Raw genomic sequence first — 24,350 nt, 5'->3', positions numbered from 1 at the left:
ATACAAATTACTTGTGAAAATAGGAAGAATTGGGAAGTAGAAATAAAAAAACAATTTGTGGGGTTATCGTTTAACACCATCTCTCATAGGATTTAGTCCTTTTGTTCTGGAAGAGAACCATTCACAAAAGATAACATGGGATGAATGGACAGTACAAAGCATGTGGAATGGTCACCTAAAGTAGTCAAGGAGAACATTATTAAAGAACAACTAGTGTACAAAATGGATTTTGATAAAAAGAATGCTACAAAGATGGAAGATTTAAAGTGGGGGATTGGGTCTAAACAAAGAAATGGGGAAAGGTACCTAAAGGGGAAAGTATATTTTCTGCACCCCTAAAAGTTGTAGAATGCTTGAAGAAAACAGCAAGATTAAGTGACAATTGTGTCTGGCACATGAGCCGTATTGCTAAATGCAAAAACATTGAAAAAGCTCAAGAGGATGATCTTGGGAGATCTCCTATTTTTGATGATTGGTTGTGGGAGAATGAGGTTGAGGATGGAATAGAACTAGAAGAAACAGTGGGTGAGCAGGAAGCCTTGGACACATCTGCAGACATACAGGAACAAGTGGAAACTGGTTCAAGGAGATTGGGGAAAATGGGAAGAGTAATTCACACCCTTTACAAACTCAGAGATTTTGTGCTGTTAATTTTTATTGTATTGTTATTTTTAATATACATTGTATATAGTTATCCCTGTCTCATTGTGACCATTATATACAGGAAGGGGATGTGTGGTGTTGCTGCATTCCATGTTTGGAGTGTATCTTACATCACTGTGAGGTAAGATAGAATGAAAGGGTATGGGAGTTCTTAGGGGAATCGTTTATCTTTGAATGTTACTGGGAGAGGTTGCACACGTAGTTACGTGATATGCAGAGTTGCCAATAAAGTTACTACAAAGCTACTCAGAGTTACCGGAGTATACTTTACAGCGCGCCTCGCACTGAAAGCAAAAAAGAAAAAAAACTAGTTTAGAAGGAGAGGAGGAGGCAGCAGGGGGAGGGGAGAGAGGAGGGGGCCTGCGCCTGTTTCCCTTGCGGGAGCGAGCAGGAACCATGTGTTAATTAAAACCAGATGGTTTTAAAGCTTGCTCGCGCAAGTGAATCACCAAATGTGCACGCGTTGCCATTAAAAGCAATGCAACGCGTGCATGTTTTCGGGACACAAACTTAATCGATTGCTAAAGGTCTTCCTACGCAGCACATGCGCGCTGCGTAGGCGAGACCTAAAAAGTGAAATAGAAGGCCACCAAAACAGCAAGGGCAAAGAATAATGCTCAAAAAAACATATGGAGATGATGGCGGTAATGTAGTAAAACTGACAATGGCAGGAATGGAAAAAGCAATCCGTGGTAGTTAAAAACAATGACAAGGCAAAACAGATAGTGGGAGAAGTGCTAGAAAACAAATAGAGGTAGTAACAACGCTGAAAAGGCAAAAACAGACTCAGGCAAAATTGGCAAAGAAACAAACTGTGGCAAAAAAAAGCAATGACATGGCAAAATAGACGAACCTGAATGAGCGAAAGAGAGAGTAAAAGTAGCGAGTTGGGTGCCTAAATCCACAGGATTAGGGTCCGCAAGGGCCTTGTCTAGTCTGAGAACCAGACACAGGTAGGTCCTAGGGGGCCGAGCAGCTGCTAAAATGAAGTTGGTCCAGGGAGAGGGGAGGAGCGCAGGGCAAGGTTAGCTTAGGCTGGGAAGGGCGCAGGAAACTGGGAGTGCAAGGAGCAGGTAAAGAAGGGAGGGGCACGAGGGGGTAGCAGATAAGGGTGGGGAAATGTCACACGGAGGCAAAAGCAGATAGAGGACCGTGAAATAGTAAACAATTAATGCACAGAGAGAGGCACAACATACATAAGTAAGGCAGAGAGAGCAGCACAAAAATAGCAGATAGTAGGGAACCAAAACAGCTAAGGCAGAGAACAGTAGCACAAAAAACAGATGATGACAGTAAAGTGGCAAAATGGCTTATGGCAGAAATGTAAAAACAGTGGCAGGGACAAACAATGAAAAGGTAAAATGGGTAGTGTGCACAGTGGCTATGACAGCAGAAAAAAAAGGCAGGACTGCTTTACAGTCCATGCACAGCATATGTATCTTTAGCCACACATGTCTCGAATGGAAAATGTTACTTACCCTGTAAGCATCTGTTCGTGGCTTGTAGTGCTGTAGATTCAAAAGCGCCCACCCCCTTTCCCAGATGCCAGTGTCCGTTGAAGTATGTTTTCCTATCTCTACTTCCTCTTAAGCATGGACATCTCTCTATATATATATTGTTAGACCCGGCCTTGTGGCATGGCCATCCCTGACCCCTGGCCACATCCCCTGACCCGTACACCTCATTCAGTCCCTCCGTACACGGCCTAGCCGGTCCTGTCCACCAGGACCCACACACACCCGACCCGGACTTCCCTGTCTGTGCGTTCCATCTTCCCAGCACCACCGGGCCCGTGTGCCCACTTCATGCACCTAGGATGGCCGCCCGGCCCCAGCACAACCCAGGCCTAGAGGCGCCACCCCGGCTGGGGAACATCGCGCTCCCATAGAGTGAGAGAGGGAGGAGCAATTTCCATCACACCTCTGGCCTCCCCTCGGGAGATGGGTTTCGATCGGCCCTCTGGCCTCCCTGAGGGCTGGCTCCACGCCTGCTGGGTGTCTGGGACTAATCCCGACACGGCCCTGAAAGGATCAAAGGACAACAGGGCAGGGAACTCCAACGAGCGGCCCCCAGGCGCTAAGACCCCTGCCCACACGGACCCCGGACATCAAAGAGGAGCTGACCTATAACAAGGGGTGCTCTGGGGCTATCTGGCAGATTCGACTCTGGAACGACGAGAGCCCTGCTGACGTGGTCGCGGCTCCCTTCCAACCTTGGAACCTCTGAGCCCTGCTGAGTGACTTGCGGCTCCCCTGAAGATCGTAAGACCTCCGAACTTGTGCTTGAGCCCTGCTGAGTGACTCGCGGCTCCCCTGAAGATCGTAAGACCTCCGAACTTGTGCTTGAGCCCTGCTGAGTGACTCGCGGCTCCCCTGAAGATCATAAGACCTCCGAACTTGTGCTTGAGCCCAGCTGAGTGACTTGCGGCTTCTAAAAACTCCTCTGGTCCGGCTGGACCACAGCGTATCCCCCGGCTCGAGGATTGTGAGCTGTGCGTTGGGTACGCCCCTGCATCTATCCGGATCCCCCAAAGACTGTCCCGCTACCCCCTTCCCTACCGAGACTCTCTGAGCCCGTGCTCTATTTTGTACATATCTACCTTGGGGATCATAAAGGTCTGATGTAGCTGAATAGATAAAGATCTGTTCCCAAGAACCTACCGTGTGGTGTCTCTTTGTCATGTGGTGCCGTGTGTGCGATCCTAGATACGAGACTCTTCCCCCTGAGGAGTCTCCTGCCAGTGCCCGGCTACGATACCCCGAGGATAGGTCTCAGGGTGTTCAGGTAACCTCCCTGACTCCTCTGGGGTCACCTTCTAACATTGGTGGCAAGCGACGGGATTCGGGCCCATCATCTAGAGATCGTACCATAAGCAGCAGACGCACCATCGGCGAAAACGGCAGAAGAAAACGCCATGAGCCTCACAGAAACCAACGCGAGTGCTGTGTTCCAGGCGAAACAACTGGAGGAGTACACGCACAAAGAACTGAAGCAATTCTGCAAAGAACTAAAAATCGCTACCACTGGTCTCAACACCAAAGAAGATATGCAGAAGGCACTGAAAGCTTGGGTGGAATCCGGAGCCCCTCGCCCAGAAGGAGCGGTGGAGCTCCACGAAGAAGCTGGACTCTCCCCAAGAGAAAGCAGCAGCAACCAGGTACGAAGCTTCGTACCAGACGGGGGTCTATCCCCGGAAGAACTCGCAGACAGAGAGAGAAGTCGTAATCACGAACACGAACTGGCCAAACAAAAAATTGAGGGCGAGTTGAAATTAGCTGAGAAAAAGCTAGCAGTGGAACAGATGCGAGTACAAGGTGAACTGGAAGAGAAGAAACTCCAACGGGAGCACGAAGAAAGAAGACTTCAACTTGAGCACGAACGAAGCTTGAAAGAAATCGAGCTCAAGTCAAGGAGCGAAGAAAATCGACCCCCGGAGAACCGGGGGGCGCCACCACAGGCGGAACAGAAGGTCCACATCCCCAAAGATGTGGTCAAGGAATACTACAAGAACGATGACATCCAACAATGGTTCAAGGCTTACGAGGTCGCCATGACCTCCCACCGAGTCCCGCAGAAAGATTGGGGGGCCGGGTTGTGGGGCCGATTTTTGAGCGAGGGGAGAGACACCCTGCTCGACCTACCATCCTCCATGCAGACCTCCTACAGCCACATGAAGGAGGCCCTCCTCACAAGGTACGGCCTCACCCCGGAGATGTACCGCCAGCGGTTCCGGGACTGCAAGAAGATCCCCGGCACCACGTGGGTGGAGTATGTGAACTTTTTCAGCCGTGCATTCGACGGGTGGATTAAGGGCAGCAAAGTAACCACCCTGGACGAACTATCCGACCTCATGTTATGGGAACACCTGGCGGCGAACTGCTTTGTGGAGCTACGCCAGCATCTACTCGACAGCAAGCTCACGGATCCGAGGAAGCTGGCTGTCGAGGCGGATCGCTGGACCAACACCCGGGTCTCCCGGGGCCCTGTAGGAGAATACCCCCGAGCCAGTCAGGGACCACCCCACCAGAGAGGGGAGGGGAACCAGGGAGGACAGGGGGAATCCCAGTCCAGTCCCCCAAAAAGCCAACCTCCGCACTTCCCGGCACCCCCACCAGCTGTATCCGGTCCACCCGTGAGATGGGGGCACCGGGTGACCATCACTTGTTTCCGTTGCCAGAAGCCCGGGCATTACGCCAATGACCCCGAATGCCCCATAGCCCTGTGCGTCCCGACTACAACCCCCCCCGCCAGACAGATAGCCAACGTAGCCCTAGGGGAGGAGATTGAGGAGACTGTAGAATGGGAACCCGCCGCCATGGCCTTGGTATCATTAGGAGACAGAGAAATGGTCCCTGGGTGCCTCCTGCCCTCCAACACGAAGAAATATGGGCAGCTAGTGACAATCAATGGCCAACAGGTAGAGGCCCTTCGTGACACCGGGGCGAGCATCACCGGTGTCCTCAGCCACTTAGTCCACAAAGACCAGATCCTCCCCAATGTATTTTGCCCTGTAATTGCAGCTGACAACACGGAGAGTCTCTGTCAGGTAGCCCTGGTGCCTTTTGAATGGGGTGGAGTGGTCGGTAAATTGAAAGTAGCCGTAATAATCTCTCAGCCGGTTGATTGTCTCCTGGGAAACGACCTGGAAAGTTCCCCCTGGCAGCAAGTCGAGCGCAAGGCCCACCTAGGGATGATGGGTCTCCCCGAGTGGGTGTGCGCCACCACCCGATCTATGGTGGCCCGACTGCCCCCCCTTGGGGAAGTCGAGGACGCACCTGCCAACGAGGACAGGATTGTCCCAGCCGAGGTCCCCCCCCCATCTCCCCACGTGGAGAATCTGTCGCTAACGACTAACCCCTACCGTCCGACCCCGCACAGATCACGGAGTTAAGCGTTCTGCCTGAGTTGGCCCAGTGGCGCCACGAGGGGGGCCCCTCCCGAGAGGAGTTCTGCCAAGAGCAAGCTTCCTGTCCCTCCCTGGTCGGACCCCGGCAGCAAGCAGAGGCCCAAGCCGCGGGCGACCAATCTGGAACACACCGGCTATATTGGGAAAATGACCTTTTGTACAGTGAGCAGAAATCGGTGGAGCTAGGATCAGCCCGGGTGCTGGTGGTACCCCTACGCTTCTGTGACTTCCTCCTGGGCTTGGCCCACGATGTCCCCCTCGCAGGCCACCTGGGCCAAGACAAAACATACAGTCGCCTAGTGACTCACTTTTACTGGCCGAAAATGAAAGCAGATGTAGAAACCCACTGCAAGTCCTGTCCCACGTGCCAGGCTAGTGGGAAAAGTGGAGGAAAGCGCAAGGCTCCCCTCCAACCCTTCCCTGTCGTCAATACCCCGTTCGAACGGGTCGGGATCGACATCGTGGGGCCGCTGGACCCCCCGACCTCCCAAGGTCACCGTTTCATCCTCGTCCTAGTGGACCATGCCACCCGATACCCTGAGGCCATCCCCCTACGCACCATCACCGCCCCCGTGGTGGGCCGGGCGTTGATGGGGATCTTTTCCCGTGTGGGTTTTCCCCGCGAGCTCGTAAGCGACCGCGGGACAAACTTTATCTCTAAGTACATGACGTCCCTGGGGCAACAATGTGGAGTGTCCTATAAGTTCACCACACCGTACCACCCCCAAGGGAATGGCCTAGTAGAGCGGTTTAACCGGACTCTGAAGGGGATGATCGCGGGCCTGGAAGAGCCCCTCCGGCGCAAGTGGGACGTCCTGCTCCCCTGCCTTTTGTTCGCCTACCGGGAAGTCCCCCAGAAATCCCTGGGGTTCAGCCCCTTTGAGTTACTCTACGGGCACCCCGTCCGGGGGCCCCTGAGCTTGGTCAAGGAAGGGTGGGAGGCAGCCCCCACGAGGCCCCCCCCCCCCCCCGAGATGTGTTCCGATACGTTCTGACACTCCGAAACCAGACTAGGAAGTTTCGAGAAATGGCCGAGGCCAACCTGGAGGCGAGCCAAGAAGAAATGAAACGCTGGTACGACCAGAATGCCACTCTGGTCGAGTTCTAGCCGGGGCTGCAGGTATGGGTCATGGCCCCCGTGAAACCTTGCGCCCTCCAGGATAAATGGACCGGGCCCTTCAAAGTCGTTGAGCGGAAGAGCCAGGTCACGTACTTGGTGGACGTCCAGTCCCCTCGGGACCCCCTTCGGGTCCTTCACGTGAACCGCCTCAAGCCCCACTTCGTGCGGACGGAGCTGAGTCTGCTGCTGGCCACCGATGACGGGCCGAGGAGGAGTCAGATCCCCTCCCTGACCTCCTGTGTACCGAGGAGAAGGATGGCTCAGTGGAAGGAGTGAACCTCTCTCCATCCCTCACTTCCCAGCAACGCGAAGACTGCTGCCAGCTCTTAGGGCAATTCCCTGACTTATTCTCTCTCGTCCCCAAAGTCACAGACTGGTGTGTCCATGACGTGGACACCGGAGACAGCCCGCCGGTGAAGCAACGAGCCTACCGAGTACCTGATCGAGTCCGGTCCTGCATCCAGGCCGAGGTCTCGAAGATGTTGACCTTGGGGGTGATCGAACCCTCAGACAGCCCCTGGGACAGCCCCGTGGTACTGGTCCCGAAAGCAGCAGCCCCCGGTGTCGCCCCAGAACTCCGATCCTGTGTGGACTACCGGGGACTCAATGAAGTCACCCGAGCCGACGCTCACCCCATTCCCCGAGCAGACGAGCTCATTGACCGCCTCGGGTCGGCTCATTTCCTCAGCACATTCGATCTAACCTGCGGGTACTGGCAAATTGCGCTCACAGAAGGAGCGGTCCGCCTTCTCCACCCCGGATGGGCACTATCGCTTCCGCGTGATGCCCTTCGGGATGAAAAATGCCCCGGCCACCTTCCAGCGACTGGTAAATAGAGTCCTGGCCGGGCTGGAAAAGTTCAGCGCCGCATATCTCGACGATATCGCGGTTTTCAGTTCCGAATGGAGTGAGCACCTCCAGCACCTCCGAAGGGTGCTAACGGCCCTGCGCCAGGCCGGTCTCACAGTAAAAGCCAGCAAATGTCAGATTGGGCAAGGTTCAGTGGTCTACCTAGGGCACCAGGTCGGAAGCGGGCAGGTCGCCCCTCTGCATCCTAAGATCGACGCCATCCTAGCCTGGGAACCACCCACTACCCAAACGGAGGTCCGAGCCTTTTTGGGCCTCACCGGCTACTACCGAAGATTCATCCGGGGGTACGGCAGCCTTGTCGGTCCCCTCACGGAACTCACGTCCAAGAAACAGCCCAAGAAGGTGCAGTGGACCTCTGCCTGCCAAAAGGCGTTCGATGCCCTGAAAGCGGCCATGTGTACTGCCCCCGTGCTCCAGGCCCCCGACTACTCCAAGGAGTTTGTGGTACAAACTGATGCCTCCGAGCATGGCATTGGGGCAGTCCTGTCACAGGTGAATGACCAAGGCCTAGACCAGCCCGTAGCCTTCCTCAGCCGAAGGCTGTTACCCAGAGAACAAAAGTGGAGCACCATTGAACGCCAGGCGTTCGCCGTAGTCTGGGCCCTCAAACTACGACCCTATCTGTTCAGCACCCATTTCAAAGTCCAAACCGACCATCGCCCCCTGCGATGGCTCATGCAGATACGAGGGGAAAACCCCAAACTATTGCGGTGGTCAATCTCCCTCCAGGGGATGGATTTCACCATAGAGCACCGCCCTGGTACTGACCACGCCAACGCTGACGGCCTCTCCCGGTTCTTCCGCCTCAGCGAAGAGAACCCCCAAGAAGATGGGTAGTTCTCTCCGGCTTTCAGCTGGGGGGGGACGCGTGTTAGACCCGGCCTTGTGGCATGGCCATCCCTGACCCCTGGCCACACCCCCTGACCCGTACACCTCATTCAGTCCCTCAGTACACGGCCTAGCCGGTCCTGTCCACCAGGACCCACACACACCCGACCCGGACTTCCCTGTCTGTGCCTTCCATCTTCCCAGCACCACCGGGCCTGCGTGCCCACTTCATGCACCTACGATGGCCGCCCGGCCCCAGCACAACCCAGGCCTAGAGGCGCCACCCCGGCTGGGGAACATCGCGCTCCCATAGAGTGAGAGAGGGAGGAGCAGTTTCCATCACACCTCTGGCCTCCCCTCGGGAGATGGGTTTCGATCGGCCCTCTGGCCTCCCTGAGGGCTGGCTCCATGCCTGCTGGGTGTCTGGGACTCCTCCCGACCCGGCCCTGAAAGGATCAAAGGACAACAGGGCAGGAAACTCCAACGAGCGGCCCCCAGGCGCTAAGACCCCTGCCCACACGGACCCCGGACATCAAAGAGGAGCTGACCTATAACAAGGGGTGCTCTGGGGCTATCTGGCAGATTCGACTCTGGAACGACGAGAGCCCTGCTGACGTGGTCGCGGCTCCCTTGCAACCTTGGAACCTCTGAGCCCTGCTGAGTGACTCGCGGCTCCCCTGAAGATCGTTAGACCTCCGAACTTGTGCTTGAGCCCTGCTGAGTGACTCGCGGCTCCCCTGAAGATCGTAAGACCTCCGAACTTGTGCTTGAGCCCTGCTGAGTGACTCGCGGCTCCCCTGAAGATCGTAAGACCTCCGAACTTTTGCTTGAGCTCTGCTGAGTGACTCGCGGCTCCCCTGAAGATCGTAAGACCTCCGAACTTGTGCTTGAGCACCGCTGAGTGACTCGCGGCTTCTAAAGACTCCTCTGGTCCGGCTGGACCACAGCGTATCCCCCGGCTCGAGGATTGTGAGCTGTGCGTTGGGTACGCCCCTGCATCTATCCGGATCCCCCAAAGACTGTCCCGCTACCCCCTTCCCTACCGAGACTCTCTGAGCCCGTGCTCTATTTTGTACATATCTACCTTGGGGGTCATAAAGATCTGACGTAGCTGAATAGATAAAGATCTGTTCCCAAGAACCTACCGTGTGGTGTCTCTTTGTCGTGTGGTGCCGTGTGTGCGATCCTAGATACGAGACTCTTCCCCCTGAGGAGTCTCCCGCCAGTGCCCGGCTACGATACCCCGAGGATAGGTCTCGGGGTGTTCAGGTAACCTCCCTGACTCCTCTGGGGTCACCTTCTAACATATATATTGCTACACTACACATTCCATCCATTCCAAACAATCTAACAATGGAGTCAATAACTGTACTCATTATTACTAAGAGGAGGAGTCACGGTATCTCATGACTCGTAAGACTTCTTCGAAGGAAAACAATTTGCATACATCCGGGCCCAACAATACATGGCAGTAGTATGCACAGTATCTATAGCACTGTATGCCACAAACATGCTTATAGGGTAAGTAACATTTTCCTCAAGAGTTCAAAGAGGATCCCTGACTTAACTGGATATGTTTGGAGAAGTGGGCAGGGAAGTTGAACATAGCAAACAAAAGCAATAACTTCTCCAAAGAACTTGTATCATATAAACAGAGATGCGCATCTCCGTTCATATGATACAATACTCATTACACTACAAAAATTAGCATAATAAGCAACAATCTTTATTCTTTGTAATTTTTTCTAATGTATTTTATGTGATTACTGTAATGTATTGGTCACTTGATGGATGTTTTTGTTATTGTATTGTGATGTATTATGTGTTTAGTGTTTTTGTGCTGTACTAGATTTAATATTTGCTTTGTTTGCTCCTTAATGTGGGTGCTCACGAACCATGTACATATAACTATATAACTACATGTACTATTATTGACGATCTTAAAAAAAGAATCTACATAAAGATATTTTTGTACCTAACATTAATAAACTATGAAGTACTGGTCTGATTCATGGCTTTTGCACATTGTAGCAGGGTGGAGCGACTTCACACCACTTGGTCCTTCTAATTAGCTGGTGTTTAGTTGGTATAAACTTGAATCCTAAGACAGTGACATTTAACAATAAAATCAAGTTTTTTAATCATTAGCGTCATATTGGGGTAGGAATACATCATGGAAAGTGACTGTTGTAATTTCGTTGATGCAGTTTTTTTGGAACTCGTGTATATTGCATTGTGGGAAATGAAGATGTTTTAAACAAAAGTAACATGATGGCGCAAAAAATCGCAGGTAGAAGGACCATCACGTGTATCCAATTAGGGAGGAGCTTAAGCGGGTTGTTTAGGTATATTAGATAGGGAGGAAACAGCGAGTCATTTTGTTTGGAAAGGAGATGGGAACAGACCGGTTTTAAAAGTCGTGCAGGTACGAGAAATGTAGTGGGGACAATTGTTTGTGAATCGCAAGTTGTGTTAATGCAATAGGGAATGAGTGGGGGGGGATGGTAACAAACAAGTGTGTTTATATAAGTGAGGATGGATGATGTATAAAAGAGGAAAGTCAGAGGATTTCGGGAAGGTGGAATTGTGAATGTGGGAGAGGGAAGGTGAATGGTGTTTAGAGAATGTGAATTAAATGAGGGGCGAGATGGTGATGAATTTTCAGTGAAGGTGTAAGACTAGTGGGTGGGAGATTAAAAAACCAGGACAGTACGGAGTGGAATAGTGACCAGACAAAAGAGAAAGAGTTTGTTTGAATAGTGGGAATGGCTTGGCCATAAGCATGGGTGACCAGGTGTTTGACAAATAGTGAAAGTACTTATATTGGGAAGAGAAGATATGTGTTTGAAATAGTAGGAATGGTTAGCCATAAGTAAAGGGGTTAAGGATTTGAATAACCCGTGAAGGTTCTCAGAGTGGTAACACGAGCGAATTTGTAAAATATGGGGTTCATTTGATATGACATAGCGATGTAAGATTAAGTAATATGTGTAAACATGGAGATTATGTAAATGTTCACAGTCTTATTGTAATTTATTGTTGTTTACAGTTACCCCTGACAAAGGGCTTTTTAAGCCTGAAATGCATTGGGTCTTTTAATAAACACTGCTTAGACGAACCTTTCGCATTTGTCGTGTTCTTGAAAGAGGCCTGGAGAGGCACAACGTGAGCATGAGAAGCTTGGGAAATTGCGAATCATCCCGCGTGTGGAGTGTTTAAATTTGATGAAAAATATGAAAGTGAAGTCAGAAGAAATGAATGTATGGTGTAAACTAAGTCAAAATAAAGGAATAATTTTCAAATAATGTGGCAGAGTTGCCCCAGCAGTGCGATTGGCTTGGGATGTGAAGTCACCCCACCCTACTATAGTTGTTTACTCAAGTGACTTGAGGGCATGTCATCGAGCCAATGAGCACGCATATGTTGACGGAGAAAAAAATGAGGAGTAACTTGGATTATGATGAAAGAATAAGGTGTGCATCCCAACACAACTTTTGTCTTTTGCACATTTGTAGACATATTGCTTTTGTTATATGAAGTTCTTTGGATAAGTTATTGCTTTTGTTTGCTCAGTAACATTTTCCTCCTCACACTTCACTATGATCCACACCTCCAACCAACCACTATCAGGGAGGGCATCTTCCTACACCATATGCTCCCTGAACCTTCAGAATGGGAAGCAAAAAGCTTTTTGGTATACTCCAGTCCATTGTTGTTGTTTCTATTTCTTTTGGACGGTGACAATTTCATTTTATCATTATGCAGGAGAAATTGTGGTAAATGAAGTCAACTTCGTGAGGAAATGTATAGCAACGGACACCAGTCAATATGACCTGTGGGGCAAGCTGGTCTGCACTAACTTCAAGCTTTCCTTCATTACGGATGATCCGATGCCACTACAGGTCCAGTATTATTATTCTAATACTTCTGCTCATATTGCAAGTCTTTTGAAAGTTCACCGTTTACTGGCATTTCCACTGCAGAAAAGAAGTCTCGCATTTAAACCTGCTTAAATGAAGAGTTTTTAGTTCAAGAAAGTGTACTTGCATTATAATGTAACATTGTCTAAACAGACATTTCTATTCTTAAGATTCTCCTTTTTCATTTTACTACAATGTGTAAATATATTCAGCTACATATTGTAAGGTATTCTTGTTAAATTTGTAATCACTAATCCTCCCCCCCCCTCGCCTCCCACGAATTCTTGCATGGTAAGCAATACTTCAATCCCTTCTTCCTGATATGCCTCCACTATTGTGTCAACCCTCGAACCTGCTCCTGCTAAATCCCGGCACCTCCTGTGGCCAGCAACTCACAAACCCCGGAGGACCTGGCTACCTTGTGACTCTGAGCACCTGGGACTCCCACGAGCAGTGGCTCTGCTCAAAGCAAGTATCTAACCCCTAACACCAGCCCAGAACCGCGAACCCTGCACACTCCTCACCCGCCATGCCTGGGCTGTGCTGGAGTGGACAAAGACCCCGAGGACGTCCTCCCGGCGACTGTGACCCCGAATCCGGTACCCAAGGACCCACCTCAACGCTCCTGACGAGGCCTGTAGCCTCAGAATCAGGGACCCCCCTACAGCGATCAACAAGAGGGTAAGCTCGACACCAAAAGGCGCCCCTGCACCCAGCGCACTGCGGCCCCCTGTGCCCGACTCCTGGGTACCTACCTATTCTCCAACCACCCAACTTACCTCTCGAAGTGGTGGGCACACCTGAAGAATCTTCGTCACCGAGCTTGCAGCCTTTTTTCATCCTTGAGCTTTTCCTTTGCAATTCATTGAGCGCCCGAAGGCTCAAAAGCACCCTGCACCCAGCCGCCCGAGTGGCCCTGGCAGTGCAACTTCTACTCCTACCTACTTCCCTATTTGCCCTGAGCAAGTGACCAGTAGTCCAGCTCCCACAGCCGCGTGGCCTGCTAGTCAGCAGCCACCAACCAAGGATATCTTTGGTCCTAGCTCACTCTGCACCCGGCTGCCCCTGTGCCGCTGAGGGTATAACAACTGTACTTACCTGACCCTGGGAGACCCCCGAGTCTATGCCCAGAACCTTAACTCTGCCAGTCGAGTACTTACCCAAAAGCTGATAACCCACTTTTCTTCCATAGGGTAACATTGACTGGTTTCTCTTGAAATTTCTTCTAAGTGTGGAGTTTCTAAACTTTAAAATATTCACCTAAAATCAACCGAGTAACGAAAAAGGAAATACTCACCTGCTATTAGGAGAGATCCCAGTGCTGGATCTTGGTGCCCAGCACTGACCCTGAAAAGCACTTACGACCGTACTTACCACTAACTCAATTTTCTCACGTAGGAAACCATTGACTGGTTTTCTGTGAAATTTCTTCTATGTGTAGATTTTTGCAAATTACAAATATTCTTTAAAAATCGTACCAACTGTGAAAACTTAATTACTTACCTGTTTTAGATAGATGTCCCAGTACTGAGCCTAGTAGCCCAGCACTGGATTACAAAAGTAACGAGAACATACTTTACCCGTAACTCGAATTTTCTCCCATAGGAATCCATTGACTGTTTTTCTGTGAAATTTCTTCTAAGTTTTGATTTTGCAAACTTATTCTTTAAAAATCGCCTGTATAACTTGAACGCAGTTTCTCAACTGCTTACAGGTGGTACACTAGTGCTGGATCCAGGATCCAACACTGACCTAGAAAAAGTAACCATAACCCCACTTACCTGCTAAGTGAATTTCCTTCCATAGGATAACATTGGTAATTTGATCAGAAAAAGTTTTTTAAGTGTCAACTTTTAAAATAGCAAAATATTGCTTAAAAAGCACAACAGTAACTAAAACATATTTACTCACTTGTTTCCAAGAACTGTCCCAGGACTGAATCTAGGGTCCAGTCCTGTAGTTAGAAAAGTAATCCTGAAAGTAATCAATTGTATAAAACTTAAAATTCCCATTGAGCTCAATGTATTATTGTGTTTGAAATTGTGTTGCCTATTACAACAAACTGTAACTATTGCATTTCAAGTCAATTGCCTCTTGCAAAGTATTTAACTAAAGCATCTCATTCTGAGAAAGTATATTTTGATACCTATTGGTTCTAAAATAAAACAACCATATATTTTTATATCCAAACCATTGGCCTACAGTTCACTTCTTGAGTGTGTGAGACCATTTGCTGACTGAGTGTGTACAACAAATGCTTTACACTGTCCTCTGATACTGCCTTACTGCTCGACCAAGCTACCACTTTAGAGAGTAAGGTTATATCTAACTTTAGCCTCTGCCAAACCTCTGGGGACTGTGGACTCTGTACACACTGTACCTGTTTGGGAACAGTATATACAGAGCCACTTTCCTACATCCAGTATCAAATTTAATCTGCATATCTAACTGCGAGAGGAGCCAGAGTAGTACAGGTATATTATAGGAAGTTTGACTGTTTTCATAAAGAAAGACAGAATCTGGTATGTACAGATGTTGCATTTTTATCGGTCTATAATTTACGCATCAATCTCTGACTGCAATGAAGCTATAAACCTGTCCTCTGTCAGAATAATTAACCAGACAAACTGTTTTTTATTTCTCTGTTGTGAGGGGAGATGGGACATGAGGGGAGGATGCCTTGACTGAGATTGCATTTGACATTACTGTCCTCAAAAAGTCTTCTAGTAGAGTCAAAATCAAGGAAGCTTGCAGGCAACTTGGTTTTCGTGTAAGTAAAGATCATACTACATTACTCAAAATTCAGAATTACTATCTTATTTTCCCTGCTAGAAAACTGAGGAAGAAAGGCCAGTGTCTTCAGCAAAGCTTTGTTTGGCTTCTCAACAACCACACACAGTTGTGTCCATTTCATGAAGATCATTTTAAACCGTGACATTGTGAGAACACTTGAGGAACCAGTCAGCTGGTTCCCCTATTAGAATGACCAATATGAAAACCTGCTCAAGGCACCTGCAATGCTGGCGTCCACCACTGCAGCACTGTTATACTCGTTGGACTCCTGTGCCCACTGGATCATTTGAGTGAAATCTGAAGCCATGGTTTTCAACTGTGCGGGTCCCAGCCTTTCTCTTGAGAGGTGTATGAACATTTTCCAGCACAACCATAAGGTGTCCATGAAGAAATATGTACAGAGTGTCCAGCTGTAAAAACTTGAATTGTCACTGATCTTTGATGACATAGGACAAGTACAGTTTTTAACTTTATAATATGGTGCCATTTATCCCAGAATATCTTAGTTGAAAACGAATCTTCAGCACTGACTGAGAACTAATTGTGGCACCTAAGTATGGCTAGAGTGATTAAGTAAGAATAGCTAAACTCTGCTAACCATTGAGGGGGCGTGGCTTGGTGCTCGGCAAGATGGCCGCACTGTAGTGTTGCTCTGCTGGCCGCCGAACGATATCCTGCATTTATCCTTTCCCTGCTGAGCCATCTGCCGTCAAACTTGGTGGGACTGTCTTGCTGGCTCCGTGGCCTCTCTGGCGAAGTAATTTGTGCTGCGGTGTGAATATTGGAGGAGGATTGGCGGTGGAGGAAGTGTGCCGGCGCTGCAGAAATGGTGGCGTGATGAGGTCCGGGATTCCGCCCTTCGAACCCTGAAGCTGCACGGACCTCACCGTTGGATAATTTGAGCAGACTGGAACGAAGCGTGGGCTACGCTGTCTGCCACGGCGCCGCCTCATCGGTTGGGCGGGAGAGAGTGACCGCATCGGCGGCTGTCAGAGGTGAGCGGTGGACCTGCGCAGGGAGATCGGGGAGCTGGAGACACGCAAGCGGCCGGCGCTGAATGTCGTCATAGGCCGAGAACGGACCGCGAGGCTGTGAGCGAGTCGGGCGGCGCTACCTGCCGCTGTGCTGCTTCACTGGGTTTTTCCCCCCATTCTTCCCCCTGCTGTCACCACTTGGACTACCTGGTTAGAAGATTGGCTGCCGCTTCACTGCCCACGCGTGCTCCAGACACACGCGGTGAAAGAGGCTACAGACCACGAACTGATGCGGTGAGGTGGGGCCAAACTAAGAATAGATGGCTGGACTGGGCGCTGGAGATCCGAGGGCTTGAGCTTTACTGGAGTGCTGCCCATACAGAGTGTCCCCTTCGCCTCCCTGCTGTGAGATCGAGCGTGTGTAACGCCCCCCCCCCCTCCCCACCCACCCCCCTCCTGTACTGCTGTGAACCGGGACAATATAGGATGGCCTACTGCCGGAATTTGAGCTTAACACCAGGCAACATTTGGGGTTGCTGAAGTGAGTGGGGGGGAGGAGGGGAATGTTCTAATTTGTCCAGTCAATGGTACAGAGATTGGGGATACACTGACATTTTAGCTTTGTGTGGCTGTGTATACATGTGCGTTGGAATAGTGAACCGCATGTTCTGCCCTGCTTACTGTTCTAGATGAAGGGTGAATTGTACAAATGTATAACTTGAATGTCCGAGGTTTGAATACGCCTAAAAAGACCAGGCAAGTGTTGGCGCAACTAGATAGGCATAGAGTGCAAATTGCTTTATTGCAAGAGACTCACATGCATAGGCACACTGAAGGTGCTGTGGCGCGCAGATGGGTGGCCTACGGACTTGCTTCATCGTATTCCACATATGCGAGGGGGGTTCTTATTCTCATTAAGAAGGGGGTGCAGTTTATGCCTTTGAAGAATTGTGTGGATAAGGAGGGCCGCTGGGCTGGGGTGCAGGGCACGTTGGGGAAGGTATTGGTGACAATAGTCAACACATATGGACCAGTGGTGGATGGTGCGACGCCTTTTTTGCAAATGAATAATGTTTTGCGAACCTGGCCGGAGGCTGCACTGATCTGGGGGGGGGGGGGGGGCGATCTCAATACACACCTTGACCCACGTGTGGATAAATCCAACCCAGTTGGGGCACGCATGGTTAAAGTGGCACAATGCATACGGGATGTCATGTTGGAAATGGGATTGGTAGATGCCTGGCGCCTGAGACATGAGGGCGTTTTGGAAGGTACGCACATAACCCCAGCATTAAACAGCTGGTCTAGGCTGGACTACTGGCTGCTTAATGTGGAAGCTAATTGATGGGTGGAGAGGGTCCACACGCTCCCGCTGACTTTTTCTGACCACAACCATGGTGTGCTGAACATGGTCATACCGGCAAACCCACACCGACCATTCACATGGCGCTTTAGAGCAGACGCACTGTTGGACCCGCTTTATGCCGAGACTATTAAGACTGCTATTATACAGTATTTTGAGCTGAATGAAGGTTCTATCGACAGTCAGGCTCTCCTATGGGACACCTTCAAGGCGACGATCTGAGGGATATGTAGAAGTACCTCAGCGGGAATCCTCAAAGATATCAAGGACAATTGCATAAGATCGAACAGCAACTAGGGGCTCTAGAGTCTCAATACAGCAGTGCACCATCCAGTGAGGTTTTGGCCCAAATACACAAACATGTTGTGGAGTAGAATTCCTTGGCGGACACGGAAATGAAATATCTGTCCAAGAGACATGTGGCCAGGGCTTATGGCGAGTGGGGCAGGCCGGGAAGGGTGCTGATAAATAGACTATCGGAACGACCAGATACCCCCCATTTGACCATATAATTAATGATGCTGGGGAGACTCACTATTCTCAAAGTGCCGTAGTGGAGCAATTCCGTAGTTTTTACGCCTCTCTGTATACCACCCGGGGGGCATGGATGACGAAGCTATGAATGATTATTTGGGGGATACGGCCTGTGCATGGCTATCAGATGACCACAGGAAATATTTAAGTCTACCTATTGAAGAGAGTGATGTCAAGGAGGCCATTTTCTCCTTGCCAAATAATAGGGCTCCTGGGCTGGATGGCCTAATGGTGGAATTTTATAAGACATATGCGGATCTACTCATACCATACTTGCTAGAAGTATATGCGGAAGCTCACGAATCAGGTAAATTACCTCCATCGATGAGACAAGCCTTAATTATAACCTTGCTGAAGAAAGACAAATCTCCTTCGCGATGTGACTCCTATCGCCCATTATCATTGATAAACTTAGATGCTAAGATATTGGCGAAGATTATGGCCACCAAGCTGCAGCCCCTAATGCTACTTCTCGTGCTCCCGGACCAAGCTGGGTTTATCCCAGGTCGCTCTACCTCCCTTAACCTGCGTACCATGTTTGCAATGTTCCATGTGCTTAATCCTGATTTGTCGGCCGTCGCAGTGTTATTAGACGCTGTGAAAGCATTTGATTCCATAGAATGGAAGTACATGTTGCATATCCTAAACAGAATGGGATTTCCTCCCGTTTTCATTCGTGGGATACAGATCCTATATACTGAAGTCTCTGCGAGGGTTTGGGTGTGCGGGCTCACATCGGAGCCTTTTTGCATAGAACGTGGCACCAGGCAGGGCTGTCCCCTTTCCCCCCTACTTTTCGCTATAGTTTTGGAGCCGCTAGCGTGTAAAATTTGGCAATCCCACAGGGCTGCCGCTCTGAATTTTCAGAATAGACCGGTTGGAATTTCCCTATACGCGGACGACATGGTCCTTTATGTTCGCGAGCCACAGTGCTACCTATCCCCGGTTATTTGTGAATATATCAAATTCTGCCTATTCTCAGGTCTTCAGTTAAATTTGGAAAAATCTGTTGTTATTCCCCTAACGCTAACCACAGCCTCGCCCCAGATCGAATTCCCACTAATGTGGTCTGAGGAATCAGTCAAGTACCTAGGGGTGTGGGTCCATTGGGATCCCGAGGTAGTGATCAGGGTGAACTATGGCAGAGCATACACGGCGTTAGTGCAGCAAATTGACCGCTGGTTCGGCTTGCCATTGTCCTTGGCAGATCGTATAGCGCTGATAAAGATGGTCGTTGTTCCTAAGTTTTTATATCTATTTTGTAATATTCCTATCCCATTGACAAAGCATTTTTTCAAAACAGTTCAAACTCAGCTGTTGAAGCTGGTATGGGGCAATAAACAACCGAATATCAGCTGGCACACATTGACCTTGTCATACGAAAAAGGGGGATTTAATGCTCCGGATTTTTATGTATATTGTATGTGGGCAGGCTCAATATGCGTACTTCTGGTTTAAGCCTCATGCCTTTATCCCGCATGTGGCTGTAGAGGAGGGAGATGCGCACCCGGTACCCTTGAGAAGCATCATTACTCACACAAATAGACAGACGCCTAAGTCCGAGATAAACACAATAAATGTCACTATTGCAGCGTGGCAGGAGATTGGGAAGCGAACACACAAACTTCCACTTTATGCCCCAGCATTGCCCATAGCGGGACATGCTCTATCAGTAGCTCGAGAGCACGGCCCCATAACGGCTCTCGGAGAGGCAGGCATCACACTAATTAGTGACTTGTATCCAGGAGGAAAGTACATCACGGGTAATGACCTAGATTACATACAAAATCCCACGCCTTTATTCCAGTACACCTGTTATAGACTCCGGCGAGCAATGAAAGAACACTACACTAGTTTCCCTGAGGAACCGGAGACGTTGCAAACGCTGCAACTGGTACTACTAACCCCAAACCGAAAGAAGCTGGTAACTAAGCTGTGTAAAGCAATTCAGGGGGAAACAATTTGTGGGGTGGACAAATGTCTGGAGCGATGGAATACGGTAATGGCCCCCCTGATCACTGACACAGAATGGAAACAGATTTATATGTTAACAGGTAGACTGACGTCAAATTGCAACTTGCGAATCATTCATTTAAAATGTATTCATCAAGTGTACCATACTCCCAGAAAGTTGCACAGGATGGAGCTAAGAGAGTCGGTCTGTTGTAAGATATGCGGATATGATGGGGCGGATTTTCTTCATCTGGCATGGCAATGTATGCTGGTATTCCAATATTGGCAAAAGGTTACTACTCTTATAAACATCATGGCTGGCTAGGTGATTCAGTGCACGCCACTAGTGTGTCTACTCGGATATGTCCCCCAATTGAAAGCTGCGGTGGGAAGATTTGTCAGAGTGGCCCTGCTGGTAACTAAAAGGCGGGTTCTATTCACATGGGACAGCTGGCTGAGCCCGAAAGCTGATCTGTGGCTTAAGGACATGGTTTACTGCCGCGAACAGCTGGAACTGTATGCGGAAGAACTGCCAACGGCCTTTCGACCCAAGGATATATGGGCTCCCTGCGGAAATATCTCCTGGCTCAGAGCGAATCGAACTCGGTGTAGCCATACACTGACTAGAGCCTACTCAGAATCTTACAAACATTCGGACAATACATCATTGCGGTAAGGTCAGAATAAGTCGAACACATGTATGTAACACAAAGGACCACTAGAAGAGATCTGTCATTGACTGGTTTGTTTTTATTATTTGAGTATTGTTATGTTGTTTTTTATTGAAGTAGGGGTGAGAGTCCTTACATTGTATATTTGAGATATGTATACGTTGTATCACATTGCTTACTCTCAATAACCTATAAAAAAAAAAAAAAACTCTGCTAACCATTCCAATAACCCCTCTGTACCCCAACAATAACTGATCATTTGCATCAACTGGTCTTATTGGAGGATCTTGCATGGACCTGTAGCAACATCTGCCTCTGCAATAAAAAAATCTCCAAGCTCAGATAAAACTGCGCATTAGAGTCTGATGTGACTCATTTCTATGTGGGAGAATTTTCAGTGGAAGACTCATAGAAGTGGTAGGACTTGCTTTGGTCTTCATGGACCGCATTATTTAATGGGTGCTCGGTCCCTGTTTGAGAAACTGAAACAGTTGTTTGAAGCAGCCAGTCTGTCTTTCACAGTGCAGGCAGCACCCATCCTATTTTTCAAAGGGTGGTAGAGTTATCCCTGCAGGCAGGAGTAGTGAGTAACTGCACCTATATGCAGGTGAGTGCCAAGGGGGAGGGGAGAGGTCCCCTTAGCATGAGCAATGTCACGATGCAAATGAGGCAATTTCCCTTTAGAATCAGTGGTGCTATATGTGCGCCGGTGCGATATGCATTTGAGAAAGAGCCATGCAAGCTTCTGCGTCCCTTCAATAACACCAAAGCGCCAAGGTAACGCAAGCCCTTTGCACCTCTGATGTACTTTATATAATACGACCCCCGCAGTCCCTACATTAGCTTGGATACTTTTCTTCAACCAAAGATTTATGCACTCGAAGCCCTGCCAATCTGAGAATGCTGTGGATTATTCTGACACTGCTTTCAACTGGCTCCCACTGGAGCGAACCAAGCTCTCAAAATCTTTCTTAGAAGGGTATGAGGGATTCCCACCCCAGCATCTCAGCAGTGATTTTCGCATAATCTGTGTTTTTAGTCTGTTTGTTTTAGTAGCTTCTAGCTACAATCCTCACTGATCAGCTTCTTCGTCTTTCAGAGTGAGTGACTACAAAAAGTAGTCGATTTTTCTGAAACTTTAAAATTTCTGTATACCTAAGAAGGCAACCAGTGTCCAAGACACCTTGTTAAAACATTTGGTCTCTCCACAACAAAGGTATTTATAGCACACCATTGAAAATGCTGGTGTTTATTTGCCAAATACAGCCTCAAAGGTTATTTTCATTGCACACTGTAGAACATTGACAGCATTAAATGTGCATCCTGGAAATCAGTGGTAATGGCAATATAAAAGATAAAAATATTTTCATGAAGGCAGCATTGTTTTTTCACTTATGATATATTTTTTCCTTTTTTTTATTCAAGCATACAGAAAAATAACTATTTGAGCGACCATAATCTATGCTTTGATTGTCTTGTGACACCCTGTTAAAATAATGTAACTTGTACATGTGAACTAGGGTAGTATCACATTCTCTTCTTTTCCTTTTCTTCATTCTCCCTCTACTGCCCCACCATCTTTCACAGTCTGATTTCCGCATACTGCTCATCCAGTGCACCAATCCATCCTGTTATCTTCTTTGTGTCCTCTTCTTTTGCTCACTCGTATTTCTATTTCCATATCCTTTCCACTCACCCTTCCCCATTTGAACTCCTGTCTTGATAGTCTCTTGCTACACTCTGTCCTCTTCACCCTTAATTCTTATTTTCTTTCACTTGTTCCTGCATTTTCTCTGCTGTGTTTTCCCCCAATAAGAAGACTGCTGGCCTTTTACTGCATACAAATTCATTTTTCATCTTCGGCCATGAGATTCATTGTACCATTTACCCTGATCATGTCACTTCTAAGTGAACTATCCCGCACAGACCACAGCCTCCCTGCTCCATCTGCTGCCTTAGCATGGAGGAGAAGTGGGAAACATAAGGAGTTGAAGCCCTAGTCTTGATCCGCAAAAACTTTAAGGTAAGCATTTAATTACACAGCTTATAGACTCAATTGATAAAGCAGATAACTTTATGATGGCTTATAAACATTCATCATTACTCTGGACTTCCTCCTCACAGTATTTACTTCGTCACCCCAGAGACAAGATGTGTATCCTAGCTTTACACATCTCGTATATTCATGAATTCTTAACAAAAACGTTCTTCCCTTTCTTCCTGTTGTAAAGACCTTCCCTCTACCCTAGTAAAATGCAATAGCGTACCTAGAAGCGAGTCATGATCATGCTTGAACACGTAGCAGGAAATGTGGGGATGGCAGTACTGTGACGAAAACGACCTGGACATAGTTGTGAAAAATACTCTTGCCACCAATCTGTCCTTCCCCCTTACAATCATTACTGTATTTGAAGACTTATTCAAGCGACAACAGGGGGTATGTCGTAACTTTATGAATATCCTCCAAAAAAGTGTTGCTTCTCCACTGCGTAATTGCCTTCGGTTGCATTGAGGAGCAACAGTCGTGGACTTATTGGTCTTGGTCGGATTATAAATATCACATACAAATGTTCTTTAGGGTCCCATAAAGCCCTCTTACAACATCCTCAAGAGGGTTTCAACCCTGAGACTTTAGGAGATGACATTTGACCTAGTCACTGTCAGATTCACCAAGGAATTGCTTCAGTAAAAGCCAGGGAAGTGCTCCAGACCTGTGTTGGGGAGTTGCAGAAAAACAGGAACTGATGCCAGTGGACCAGACAGCATCATGCAAAGTCAGAATTTGTCTCTTCTAGAGTAGATGGTTCCATGATTGCAGTCACATGATGCCGCAATGCATCACTAGAGAGCCTCTTGCGGGGAAAAAGGTTTCCAGATCCTGTCTGGCACATGGTGCATATTTATGAAGTGGGGATCTAAGCAAGCTTGAGTATCTACCAGAAGAATTGTTACCGAAGGCAAGTTACTTTTTCATTGCTGCCAATGGAACAGGAACCTACTGCTAAAGAAACAGGAACCCACCTCTAATGATCTCCAGGGCCATAAAACTGTTATCCGGATCTAGGTTAGAGGCCTTGTGGCAGCCCCTGCTTCAATAATCACCCCAGTAACTGAATACTTTTCAAGAATTGCGAATGGTCTACATAAATCACCACTCCCAAGAGAAGCCTTTATAATGTAGACCTAACCTCTTAACTCTTTCTAAAACACTCAACAACGATAACTGTTTAAAAAAGAATGATTACAGGAAGATTGACATACTGGGTATTGCTTTGGATCCGCCGCCTCTGACTTACATTGAAGTGAAAATGTGAGGCACTTGGACATGAGTAGGACTAGTGACCGGGGTTCACATTTCTCAATATTTATGTTCTACAGTACCCTGGTCATCGGAGCAAATGGTATAAATCCATAAAACAGCCAGCTTGGCCACCGGAAGTAGTAGCCCAGGATATAGCCCCAATTATGTGTGTAGGATCTACCTACCAGGTCAGAGTAGTATATCACTGTAAAGTTGTTAATCATTTCTGAACTGCTCTACAAGTAGAACAAGAGATGGCGAAGCAATAGTTTTAGACCAAGGTGCATCGATTGGATCAACTGGGTGTTAGCAAATATTTCTCCCTAATGGGAACGAATATTTGGACGTTTCAATTTTCTTTGCTAGTAAGCAGGACTTTCAGTTTGGTCTAGAATTTCATTTATTATTGGATGGGGAGAAATAGCCTGCCAGATCAATCCCGAACAGGGCCTAA

General features: G+C 48.4%; 1 protein-coding gene across 1 annotated transcript in view; it reads left to right on the top strand.

Annotated features, from left to right (window-relative positions):
• Positions 1–24,350, top strand: part of MTMR10 (myotubularin related protein 10) — a 436,359-nt gene that overhangs the window by 146,018 nt on the left and 265,991 nt on the right. The window contains exon 3 of the mRNA XM_085644093.1: positions 12,153–12,289. Within this exon, the coding sequence (XP_085500219.1) occupies positions 12,153–12,289 (137 nt within the window). The remainder of the gene's footprint in view (positions 1–12,152; positions 12,290–24,350) is intronic.

Source organism: Triturus cristatus, chromosome 3_1 (assembly GCF_964204655.1).
Source record: "Triturus cristatus chromosome 3_1, aTriCri1.1, whole genome shotgun sequence".
NCBI classification, from domain to species: domain Eukaryota; kingdom Metazoa; phylum Chordata; class Amphibia; order Caudata; family Salamandridae; genus Triturus; species Triturus cristatus.
Note: the sequence above shows the minus strand (reverse complement) of the source record. Positions and strands in the feature narration are given on the sequence as shown.